Source organism: Haliaeetus albicilla, chromosome 21, assembly GCF_947461875.1.
Source record: "Haliaeetus albicilla chromosome 21, bHalAlb1.1, whole genome shotgun sequence".
Lineage (NCBI taxonomy): Eukaryota > Metazoa > Chordata > Aves > Accipitriformes > Accipitridae > Haliaeetus > Haliaeetus albicilla.
In genome coordinates this window covers 25,203,391-25,215,816 of record NC_091503.1, presented here as the reverse complement: position 1 = coordinate 25,215,816, position 12,426 = coordinate 25,203,391, and the positions used below count along the sequence as shown (strand labels likewise).

Below are 12,426 nucleotides of genomic sequence, written 5' to 3'. Positions count from 1 at the left end.
GATCACTCTCCGATAAGGCAAGGCGCTCAGCCCTGGGGAGTGCCCTGAGGCGACGTCCCCATCTGAGGGGAGAGTCTCCAGCTGCGGACCCCCCACTCCGAAGACGGGCTCCGAGGAAGAGGGGTCTCCCGGCGGGCTGCCTTTATACCCTCGGCTGGATCGGGGCTCGTGGTCACCTGCGGTCGGGGGATCTGGAAGCTTTTCTCGACTGAGGTGTTTCGCTGGCAGAGAGCCTTGTCTGTTGACCAAAGGACCTTGCTTTTCCTATCCCTCAGCCGAGGGGTGTACATCACGGTCGTCACCAGCCGAGGTGCTTTCGACCCCCAGACCTTGGCTTCTGGTGGTGGCTCTTTCCTTGGAGCAGTTGGGGAGTTTTGGTCTCGGTCAGGACGGGTGTACCTGCCCCACAGTACTGTTAAGAAGCTTTACCTTCCCGTTTCCCAGTTCTCATTTCATATACCTTCTAGTTATTTGTTCAGTAAACTTCATACTAAACAAATAGTTTTGCAGTCCCTTTCATGGTTTTTTCTCCCTTTTTCTGACTGGTCTGTGGGCTGGTGACTCTTTGAAACATGGGTTGTCTTTCTGTAGGGAGTCCTAAGAACCTTAGGTCTTCTCTGTAACAGTAGAGGATGACTGGTGATAATTTGTTTTGATTCAAAATCTTGGGGGAAGGAGGCCTTTTCAGAGAAAGGGGTACAACTCGGAATCAAGCCTTTGAGATGGAATATGTATTTGAGATCACCTTTTATTTGAGTGCATGATATCCAACCATAGAGAGGGGTGTAAAATCCAAGGCAATTCAGGTGGTTATCTTAAACTCTTGAATTCGAGTGGAACACCAGATCTCAGATTTGAGGGCATCTCTTGCTTTGCCAGCTATTAATCCTCACACATTTGATGTAAGATTTTGTATGTTCTCTTGAAAGAGGCTTGTTTATGGCTCAGTGCATTTTTGTGTTTTGGGCATGAATGTTTAAGGTTTTAAATTTGTCTAAATTTCAGGTTTTAATCTTTCTGCATGCATGTACACAAGTTCTATGCTAGCTCTTGCTCTCTGCAGATAAACAAGTGGAGTCAGAGTGTATTGGTATTTTTATTGTTGCTACTACACTGCTTTCTGCCTGGCTTTGGTCCTGTAAATGCAGGAAGGAATAGAGAAAGAAATTTGAAGTAGTAGTCTCCCTTCTCCAAGAACTTCTGCAATTTAGAGAATGAAACCTGATGATCTTAGACATGATTAGTCTGAAATTCCTGCTTCCCTCCCCATGCCCCCTCTTTTACTAGTGCAGTTGATAGCTTTAGTAGACCAGGAACTTGAGTAATGTAAGGCAGTGTTTTCCTCTGGCTTCATAAATAACAAGTCAAAACTATATTCTGCTTGTGTGAAAGGGTGTGTTCTCAGGTCATTCAGGGTTTGTTCTTTTAATGAGGATTAAGCCTGTATATGCCCTTCCCTCAGCACAAAATTGAAGCCATCGAGTAATGTATAAAGTATTAATCTTGGATAGCCAGCAGCATCCTATTTGTCCCTTACTAAAGCAATACCCGTGGTTATTGTGAAAAAAATGGCATTATTTGTATTTGGTTTGAAAATAGCAGAATTGCATGCTATAGAGGATGCAGTGTTATTAAAGAGTCTAGATCTTTAGTGTGGGGAACTATAATAGAACTTCTTTACCTGGAGGAACATCTAGGATTGCAGGCTTTCTCTTTTAATACACAACTGTATAAGAAGAGATGACTTTAGCTTTAAATTTTACTTTCTTTCATCTGCTCATCTCTCTTTTTTTTTTGTTTGTTTTTGGTTTTGTCCCACTAAAAGGCCTTGTTGTGTTGTTCTGTAGTGTTACAGTTCCGTGTTTATGTAACGAAAAAGATTATAGGCCTCCTAGTTTTTAGAACTTTTATTTCTTTAGTCATTCAAGTTATTTCTCAACTCAGAACATGTACCAATACTAACATTAATGTTTTTTCTCAATACAGCATTACAGTGTTACTGCCATCTATGTACAAAAGACAACTTCACGTGTGTGACAGATGGGCTATGTTTTACCTCAGTGACACGAACTGCAGACAAAGTCATACACAACAGTATGTGTATAGCAGAAATCGATCTGATTCCCCGAGACAGGCCGTTTGTTTGTGCCCCCTCCTCCAGAGATGGAGTCATTACTGTGCCTCATTGCTGTGACAGAGACCACTGCAATAAAATAGAACTTCCAATTCCAACACCAGGTAAGGGGTTTTGGCATATTTGATTTTATTTATTTTTTTTTTAAACAAAATTCTGTAAGAGCAGAAGTTTCAGTTTTGAAGTTGTAGGTGAATTTGAAGGCCTAAAATACACCTTAGATTCTTCAAGTAAAATTTCAAGAGGTTTTGAACAAGAAATTTAATCTTCTGGATAGGGATGTTAGGGCCGGTTTTGCAGACTTATATGCAAGTTAAATGGAAACTGTGAGTAAGCACATAGTTGCTTTTGTCCTTTGTAATACTTACTTTGATTCTTGAAAAAGTTATTGTGCAAAAGTTTTAACAAATACATCGAAATAATTTGAAGATCACTGTAAAATACAATAAACTTAGCTGCATAAAAAGAAAGAAATAGTTTTACCATTTTCTTTTATTTTTACTGTTAGGCCCTACTCCAGGAAAACCAGCTTCTAATCTAGGACCTGTGGAACTGGCTGCTGTCATTGCTGGACCTGTCTGCTTTGTCTGCATTTCACTAATGTTGATTCTATATCTTTGTCATAACCGTACTGTAATTCATCATCGTGTGCCAAGTGAAGAAGATCCCTCACTGGATCGTCCCTTTATATCCGAAGGAACTACTTTAAAGGATTTAATTTATGATATGACAACTTCAGGCTCCGGGTCAGGTAATGTCACACTATTAATAGCAATTGCTTTGTGTTTGAGCCTTGTAAGGCATTGCATTTCTTTAATATTGTCAAGTCTACTTAAACTTATCATTAACTGGAGAAATGACTAGAAAAGCTACTTCGATGTAGATTCATTCCATATCAGTGCAGATTCAATATATGGAAATATGTGAAATAAAAGAAACATTTTGAGTTGCTGCTACTGTTCCTCGTCATTCTGAGAGTACAGCCTGATATTCAGGGAATATCACAGTCAGCTATTGTAAATACTTTGTTTCCTCTATTAGTAAGGTTCAGTCACTTACCTTTTTGTTCTGCACAGCATTATCTAAATTACCATCTTCTGTGGTCTTGAGATAATTTGTGAAGTTTTTTTCTTTAGCTTTAAACCGAAAGTTAATTTGTATCTGTAGCTATTGGTATGTGTACTGTCTGATTGATAGTTCCCTTCTAACTTCTGTCGGTAATCACAGCACTTCTGCCACTTTCTACATGGCTGCTTTCCCATGCTGCTTTAGATCAGAAGTGAGGCCTACAATAATGTTGCATCAGACTTAGTTGTCAATTGGTCTTTCCATTTGTTGTCAGGATTATTCCTTCATTTTCCTTCTGGCCTTCTTCCCTGTGGCGCTTCTGAGCCTCTCTTCATGTTTGAAAACTCTGGAAGTACTGCTTCAAAATAAGGTCTTGAAAAGCGGGGAATCCCAGTTCAAGAAACTTAAGATTCTTCCTCCAGAGCAAATGGTTAGAAACTACTGACTCTTCCCTTGCCTGTTTGCAAATTACACTTTAAGTCAAAGCAGCATGTTGTGGAATTACTTAGTTTTCAGAGCTTTAGGACACTCCAGCTGGTCTAGCCTCCCAGAGCACCTGACCTACTACAGTATTTGAGCATTGGCTACTGATGGCTGCATCAGAGGAAGAAAACCAACAGATATGGTTGAATTTTACTTACCCCTAAGGAAAGCTCTTCACTGGTTTGTTTTTGTGCTTGAAAGACAAAGTCATGTTCCCTGTAAAACAAGACTGGGTGTTCCCATAAGAGTGATCTTTTAACTTCAGCTGCAGTGAGTTCCATGTTGTTCAGGTGTTTGTAAGACAAGTATTAGCCTTATTTAGTATTTTATGCTTCCCTTTTATTATGACAGTGGGATGGGAAGTACTTCAAGTACTTATTTTCTGTACTGTTGGCAGAGTATATATTTACAATGACTTGTATTGCTTTGTCTCAAAATTTATATAGTCATTGATTGACTAATTTACAGTGTCCTAGCACTTGAACTGTTAATTTTCTTCTGTCCTGAAATACGCCTGCAGCAACTGAATCTCATTGAAATGTGTATTTTAATCCAGACTTTGGTACAGCACATTTAAAATTGACAAGACTGTACATTTATGGAATAAACTGGAGGTGGGGAACAGGGTCACTAAAGGAAGAAAAGTCAGAGCTGCTAGTTAAAATAGAGCTTAACCCTGGCAGAAACTGAACTGTGTGAAAGGGATGCTGTTGGGGTGAGAGGTGCAAGAAACACAATGGAAATGTACAGAACAGACAAAATAATCCAGACCTAAGAGGCACAGCTGAGGACCTGGTGACCTAAAGTACATGTTCTGCTCTTAAATTCATACTGAGGGACCGAAAGAGTTCACAGTCAAATAAAAAGGATTCTACAGGTTTATATTACAGTGTTCTCTGAAGAGAAGCATATAAAACAGAGAGGTGATCAGATCTCTAAAAATGAGCTTCCTAATCAGGTCAAAAGGGAAGTAGGATTCATTTTCTGCAATGATGAATAGTAAGCTGTTATAAATTATTCAGTCTTGACTTCTGTTAGCGTTGCCCTGTTGTTCCATGACGAACAAGACCTGAAACAGCTAGAGGCCTGATGAAAGGAATTGATGAAACATCTGGAATAGATCCTTCTGCTCAAGCCGCAGCTTCTAAGAGAAGGATTTAAAAGTCTTTTGGAGCTGAGAATGATTTTCAGATCATGAGGCAAATCTCTAAATATCAACTACATATTGTATAGACAGACTGGGATGCCCAGCTCTTAGTCTCCAACTCACAAATGGCAAAGTAACTTAGTTGCAAGGAAATAGGAATAATTGCCTAAAACAGCAGGGAGAAGCTTTGGTTATTATTGGTAGGTGACTTCAAGCAGGAACTTAAAGTGTTTAGAAATCCAAAGGGTCACAAAGATCAATGTAAAGTTGAGTCAGCTGAAGTGACTGTAAAACTCCTTAAAAAACTTACCTGTGGTTCATAGAAGCTTGAAGGGAATGAGATTTTTACCAGGATTGGGGTTTCTTATTAGTCTTAAGAGGAAGTCTTCTGGGCAGAGACTTACAAACAAGAATATGAACAAGAACAAAGTTCTAGCAGCTGTTCTTGTTGGCTACTTTTAGCGCTTTAGAACTTAATTCCTTAATTCCCGAATTATCCAAATCGGGTACAAACTTCTTACACGTTGGACAGTCATTGATCCAAACTAATCAGAGTACAGTGAAGATATGGAAAAGAAAAAGAACTCTTTTGTTAAACTCTCAGAAGGCTTGAGGATACTTTGTTAATGATGTATGAAGATGATGATGAAGGCTTCAGGGGTAAATTGGATGACTGTGGCTGAAGACAAGATACTAAACGTTATGAGCTGCTGCTGATTTTAACATGGGCTTGAATTTTCTCATCGTCCTGATTAGCAAACTGTCATCTTTCTTCGTGCACGGTTAAAAGAAACTGCACTCCCAAGAGCTTCAAGTACAGTTGTGCCCGGTGTGTATGTCAAGGCTAACGTAGCTACCTCCAATAAGCTACTTCTCAGGCAGTCTGGTTTATGGTAAAGCAGTTGCTCAAGTTCCTGGCGATACAGCGCTGTGTTTCCTCTATAGCAAAAAGAGGAGGCTAGTCAGTTGCAACAGAAAGTCTGTAAGGAATTCTTACGGATGTAATATAAATATGGATTCCAATCTTCTGGTTTTGTTCAGCAGCAGTGGTAAGAGAAAGCACAGTTGCAAAAAACAGAAGGAAGTTGAATCTTTTAAGTACTCTAAAAATAAGTATAGGAGCAAGGTGGATAGATCACAGTTAGGAGGGTTTTTATTGTACTGTGACATATTAACATGATGGTTAGGGGTTTGTAATCTGAAATTGAAGTGCTTCATGTCTGGAGGGTTTAGAGCTTAGTATCTGTTTAGAGGTTAGCTGATATCCTTGGGCCTCTTTTTTAAACAAGAAGGGATGTCTATAAATGGTATAGCAAATTAAGAGGAGTGCATCTGAAAATGTACAGTTTACTGAAACAGCTGCAGGAAAAAGAAAATACTAGGCATGTCACCCATTTCAAGTATACAAAATCAGCTTGTATTTAACATTTGCCAGTGGATTCTGCAGTAGTACATAAGTGCAAAGGAGGAAGCTTTCTCTGGCTAACAAAGTCCAATTTTACGTTTTCAGGGTTGAGTTTGATCCTGTGGTTGTTCTAGTCTGGCCTTTTCTGCATGTCAGAAGTCTGTCCATAAAGAATGAAGTTAGGCCTCACAGATGAGCCTTTACAGTTTGGGCATGCAGTACAATTGACCTGAGGACAGCTATTACAGCAAAAAATTTTAACTTTCGCAGTAAGAACTATTATAGCACATGAGTGATTAAATCACTGGTATGGTGTCCTTTTTTTCCCCTTCCTTTCTTCACGTAGGTATGTTGTCAGCACAGATGATGCAGAAAATTCCTATAAGTGTGGAAGTCTTGAACTCCTCTGAACACTGCAGTGTTCTAATTTGCACTCCTCAGACTGAGACACAAGCTTGATAATGCTGGTGACCCGATCAGATGTCTGCCTCGTGCTGTTAACTAGCAAACAATGTCCAGAGACGGACAGGAACTAGTTATTTGAGCTATTAGTTGGGATTTATTTTCTATAGCATAAGGCAATACACATGTTGCTCTATCAGCTATTGGAACAGTGATTGTGGAGTAATAGATTACTCTGTAAATGAAATAATCCTATACCAAAAGAGCTTATTGTGAGCAGATAACCTGGCTGATACGTTCATCCTGCAGTGTAGTATCACTGCAGAATTCTCTGACAAGCCTTGCAGTTACAGCAGGAAAGATTTAAAGTAAACAAAACCCCACCCTGATTGAGGGATGGCAGTGCTTCTTGTTTGTTGTATAAACTTACTGCGGCATGTTATCAGGTGCTATGAGTTGAAAGCACATAGATGTTTCAAAGCTATAAAAACCTTGATGAATGTAAGCATTTTTCTCAAGTATAATTATAGCAAGGTGCACAAGAATGGCCTGTAAAATGGGAAGCTTGCATTACAACAATGTTTTCCTATTTTACAGTGGCTTGAGAGCACTAACAGGCTACTGGCATACTTGGGCACACGTGTAAACTTTCAACAGTGTTGATGATAAGCATGGTTTAACTTTAGCTTGGAAATGGACCAAGTCATGTCAAGTAAATGAATCAGTAGCAAAAGTGCTCTTGAACTGCTTTGCTAGGAGAGTTATGGGCAGACCCTTTTCTTAAACAAACAAACAAAAAAACCTCAATCCTGGTCCTGATTGCTTCATGGTTTGTTTCTCTCTTTTCATTAAAATAAGACTTTATGGGTCAACAACTGTCAAAATTCTAAACTGGAAGGAAGTTTGTGCCTTCTTTTTAACAACTGTAGAGGCAGTTTTTAGCATAATATCTTTGAGTGCTTGTTTTGCTGGCCTTTAAGGTTGAAGGCAGCATCTTACCTACTTGCTTGTTAGCAGTGCAAAACAAGTTGTTAAAATCTTAGGAGAGCTTATGTGCATTCTAAAAGAAATATCTTAATGGAATATAGATCTTATATTTAGTACTTATGCTAAGTGCTTGTTTGTTGGTGATGTTTAAGGTTAATGTTAAATCTTTTTTTTAGGTTTACCTTTACTTGTGCAAAGAACAATTGCAAGAACTATAGTACTTCAAGAAAGCATTGGTAAGGGTCGCTTTGGAGAAGTCTGGCGAGGGAAGTGGAGAGGAGAAGAAGTTGCTGTGAAGATCTTCTCTTCAAGAGAGGAACGCTCATGGTTTCGCGAAGCAGAAATTTATCAAACAGTTATGCTACGACATGAAAACATTCTTGGATTTATAGCAGCAGACAACAAAGGTTAGTGATACTATGAATTCATTTAGCTGATTGTGTACCCAGTCAGAATAGATGGTAAATGGAGGGGAAGATAAAGTTGTAAGGATCCCATTAAAAGTAGCAAAAAATAATTTTGTTACTAGAATATTTCAGAGTTTGGCAAGCTTTTCATAGGTTTAATGAAGGCAAAAAGTACATTTTCCTTTTTCTGGAAAACATGCTTTGTTTAATTCTTTAAAAAAAATTATTGCATATTTAATGAGGTGTAATTTCTACAAGCAAGTTAAAATACTCACTAAGTTTGGTATCAAAAAAGAAATGCCTTATTCTGTCAGCTCACACATCTGCTTAATACCTGTACCTGTACTTCCCTAATAGCCTAATAAGATACATGTGTGGGACCAAAAGAGATCATGTCTAATCCTGTTGTCCTAATATAAAGTAAGAGGTAGAGGATTCATTTTTAAGGCTGAGATATGAGATATTCATTTAGAACTCCAGTTAGAAAAGAAATTGGAAAAAGGGAATTAATGATTTATTCCTAGTATTAAAAACTGTACCTGTTTCCTGAAGCTCTCCTGATAAGCCTTTAAGTATCCACTAAGAGGAAGAGTTTAACCGTTTCTTCAACTTGATTTATTGTGGTTTCAGTGAGACGAAAGTTGCTTGGGTTTTCCTGCAGTCCAATTTAAGACACGAAAATTTGGCAAAACTAACAACAATTTTGAATTTCTCACGTTAAGGGAGGCTAAAATATTATGCTGTTTCATTCAGTTATTTTAATCTGAAATTACATGTTTCACCACAAATGGCCTTTGACTTTTTTGTAAAGAAAGCTTTAACAGAAAATTCTGTCACCTTAGGGAGGAGTCAAGAATTCACACACATCCTGGATTCTTAAAGGGCTCTCGGTTTTGTGGGAAATTCCTAAATGGTTTTAGTGTAGTTGAAGTATACATGTAAATAGAGTTCTTTTTAGTTATCACTAGATTAATTTCAAGTTTCTATATCTACAGAAATCTGTAGAATTGGAACAGAACCCAAGAGGTTGTGCAGAACACTTCCCTTCTTCAGGAAGGGGTTAGCTATAGCTAACTTGCTCATAACAGATTTTTGTGCAACTTGTTAACCTCCAAGAGCTTGCAGATCTACAGCATACTAGGCAGCTTTTTCCTGCAGCTTATTATGCTTACTATTAGAAACTGTCTTACTTTCAGTTTGCCTCAAGTTGTATTGGATATTAATAGCACCTCCTGACAGCTTGAGTTTGTTCTGATGGACCTAGGGGAGTATCTGGAGCCTGAGTTTAAAATTAGTGTATCAGTTGCATTAAAGACATAAATGAAAATTCATCCCTGCAGAAGCCTTAGGTACTATGTCTCACTAAAACGTAAAGGGTATATTGCAATACCTTATCTGTAACTTTTAACAAAATCTATCTGTGGCTAAGCATCCCAGCCAGTCTCCCATTTTGCCCCAAACCCATAGATAGTTTGTCCCCAAAATACATTTGACTACTGTACAGAGGAGGTATGAGGAAGGTTTCCTAAATGAGTGGGTTCCTAAAATAATTTCCTGATTGCTGGCTCAGGTTCCAGATGCAACAGGATGAAATTCCATTTGACTTGGTCATCTTTAGATTCCTTGTAATATAATGTGATATAGAATTGTTTCTGGTTTCTATTGTTAATATGCGGTACATACAAAGAAAAAATCCTTGGTTGGTAGGTCATGCCATTATTTGAGGCTTTAAAGCTTTAGGGCAAGGCTCTTCTGTTTTCTTGAACTAGTTGGTAATTGGTTTACAAAAAATGGATAAAGACGTGTTTTGAAAATGCTGCTATTCCTGACTCTATTTTCTAACAGCATTGCGGTCGGAGCAGATGGGGGAAGCTGGATCATTGTTTTTAACCCACCAGTGCAGAATTCTCAGTGTTACTTGTGCAATCCCAATTCAGTGCTTGCTGAAAGCTTCAGTGATATATGGAGAAGAATTCTCAGGAGTGAGAACTGTGTATCCATCATGAATGCTGAGGACTCGTATCTCCTGACATGTAGTTTGTGGTGTAAATGTGGGCCAGCGTCATGCTGCAATTCTTGCTACTAGTAAAGGCATTAGTTAGGTCTCTCCTCTTAATGCAACTGCATATTTTTCACAGCTGCTGGGGAACATCTGGCTGGCCATAGTAGTTGTAAAATTGGGGAGGTGAGGGGGGTGCCTTCATGTAGAAGGTGCATGTATAGATTAGAAAGTGCTTCCAAGCACAGATAGATCAGCTGTCAGTGGCGTTCAGCTCAGATGGTGGAGTCGTAAAGCTTGTGACTGAAGTACGCTCTTCACTCCTTGTTCTACTACACGGTTTAGACATTCCATGTGCCCTCATGGCACATTCTCTTCCTCCTCCCCTACTTCCCCACAGCTGTATGGTGTTCAGAATGCTGCAGGAGCTGGTCTGATCTGTCTGCTTTCCTGTCCCAAAATATACTGGTGCTGCTGGTAAGCCAGCTTGAGGGCTGAGAAGCACTTTGAACTGCAGTTGTGTTCTGTCTGGCTAGCATGTTTGTGTTCTGGGTAGCTCTTTACTTAGCCAGGAGTATATGCGAACTTTCAAATACTGCTAGGTCAGGGAGACTGCTTTCTGGGCCATGTATGGCCTTGTTTTGAACCACCTAAACAGATAATTTGGGTTTGGGGTGGGGTTTTTTTGTTTTGTTCTTTCTAACCTAGATACTTAATTGTAAAGTGTATCCATGACTACTTATCTGCATTATTCTACTAGCAGAAGAGGAGGGGCAGCAACCTCCATTTACAGTACTAAAGGTTTCCCTGGATTAGCTGTCTGTAACCATAATTGTCTGTAGTCATGTTACAAGTAAGGTGAAGTCTTGTACTGCACAGTTTCAGGTAACTTTATGCACTGAAATACTTTGGCCTCTCCATTCCTTCCCCTTAATTGAAAGCTGCACTTCCCTAGGTGAAAGTTGTTCAGTCAGACTACCGTACATGGTAAGTAGATCCCCAAGAATGTTATTATGCAATATGCTGTGGAGAAATGAGCAGAATTCCTTCCTCTTGAGAAAAGTAATACTTGAACCATTTATTCTTTTTGAAGCTCTGGCTTTAGCCTGAGAAGAAGGAATTTGACTGGAAGATCTTGCTAAGCTATGGAGCTCAAGTGCTTTTCATCAGTTTAATCAGATGACTTTCTCAATGTGATAGAGTCAAGCTGTTTTGCTAACAGTATCAGTCCTCTTGCAGCCACAGACAAAAGTGTTTTCCCCAACATCTCCCGGAGTATCTCATTTCTAAGAGTTTTCTAGTTCTAGATCCCCTCTGTATCTGATCTTTTCAGTGCTTTTTCCTGTTTTTTTTCCTGTTACATTATCTGCACACCAGAAGAGGCTACTGTATCCCACTCTCTGCTTTGAAACACTTTACTACATGACACTGGGGAACTCCTGCAATTAGGCAGTTTCTGTAACTTCTTTTAAGCATTCAACTTGGAACATAAGTCTGCAGTTCAAAACTCTTCTACCAAGCAATACTGTCACACCTTAACACCTAGTATCTGGTTTAAAAATAAGCATGTGACCAGTCCAAATTTTTGTTTTGCTAGTACCAATGTGAAAAAAGCATTTTTCACTTAAAATTGAATTGACTGAATTTACTAATTGAAACTTGATTATATATTTGATAAAGTAATTGTTATAAATTCCTTTTTTCAAGAGACAGCTCGTCTAAGATGGATGTTGCTTGGACTTCACTAATGTATTTCTCAAACTGTAATCAGTCTTAACAACAAATCTGAAAGCTTCTTTACTCGGAATTTCAAATTTTGTTAGAACTGCAAAAGAAAAAGCTTTTACTTCTGAGTGATTTTGATGGCCTAAAATACTTAAAAGTTTCTTGCAAACAGACGAAATAACCATAGTTAGTCTCTTAAATAGGTTTCCAAGAACATACATAAATTTTTATAACATTCTCGAACATTCTGAAATTGCTTGAGATTCTTGATCATGGTGTGTATATGAACTAAATTAGGTTACCTCGTCATGGAAGGCTGTGCTACTCTGTAATTACTACTGAGCATAATTCCTTTTTCTTACCTGATAATGCAAATCCTGTGATTGAAAGCATCATGACAGATGCTGTTTACTGTGCAGCCAAAAATACTCAGGGTCAGGTTTATTATTACTTGGTAATAATTAACTACTGTCAACAGTATAAGACAACTTAAGTGCGTCATAACATGTGTTCTGCTTAGATTGCTAAACAAATGTGTAGCTTGTCAAATACAGCAAGGTAAAAAAAATCTAGGTCCCATCTAGTAGCTGGGCACCGTACTTACTGCTGCATTTTAGCTTGTCAGTCATTACTATTATCCACGTAGGCTTGGATGTAACACTATCCCTT

General features: G+C 38.7%; 1 protein-coding gene and 1 long non-coding RNA gene across 3 annotated transcripts in view; one reads left to right on the top strand and one right to left on the bottom strand.

Moving 5' to 3' along the window:
- Positions 1 to 12,426, bottom strand: part of LOC138690355 (uncharacterized) — a 68,270-nt gene that overhangs the window by 10,897 nt on the left and 44,947 nt on the right. The window lies entirely within an intron of this gene.
- The window catches only part of TGFBR1 (transforming growth factor beta receptor 1), a 36,337-nt gene that overhangs the window by 6,296 nt on the left and 17,615 nt on the right, over positions 1 to 12,426 (top strand). For both annotated transcript variants that reach the window (XM_069809270.1, XM_069809269.1), the window contains exons 2-4: positions 1,987 to 2,238; positions 2,643 to 2,885; positions 7,803 to 8,033. In XM_069809270.1, the coding sequence (XP_069665371.1) occupies positions 1,987 to 2,238; positions 2,643 to 2,885; positions 7,803 to 8,033 (726 nt within the window). The remainder of the gene's footprint in view (positions 1 to 1,986; positions 2,239 to 2,642; positions 2,886 to 7,802; positions 8,034 to 12,426) is intronic.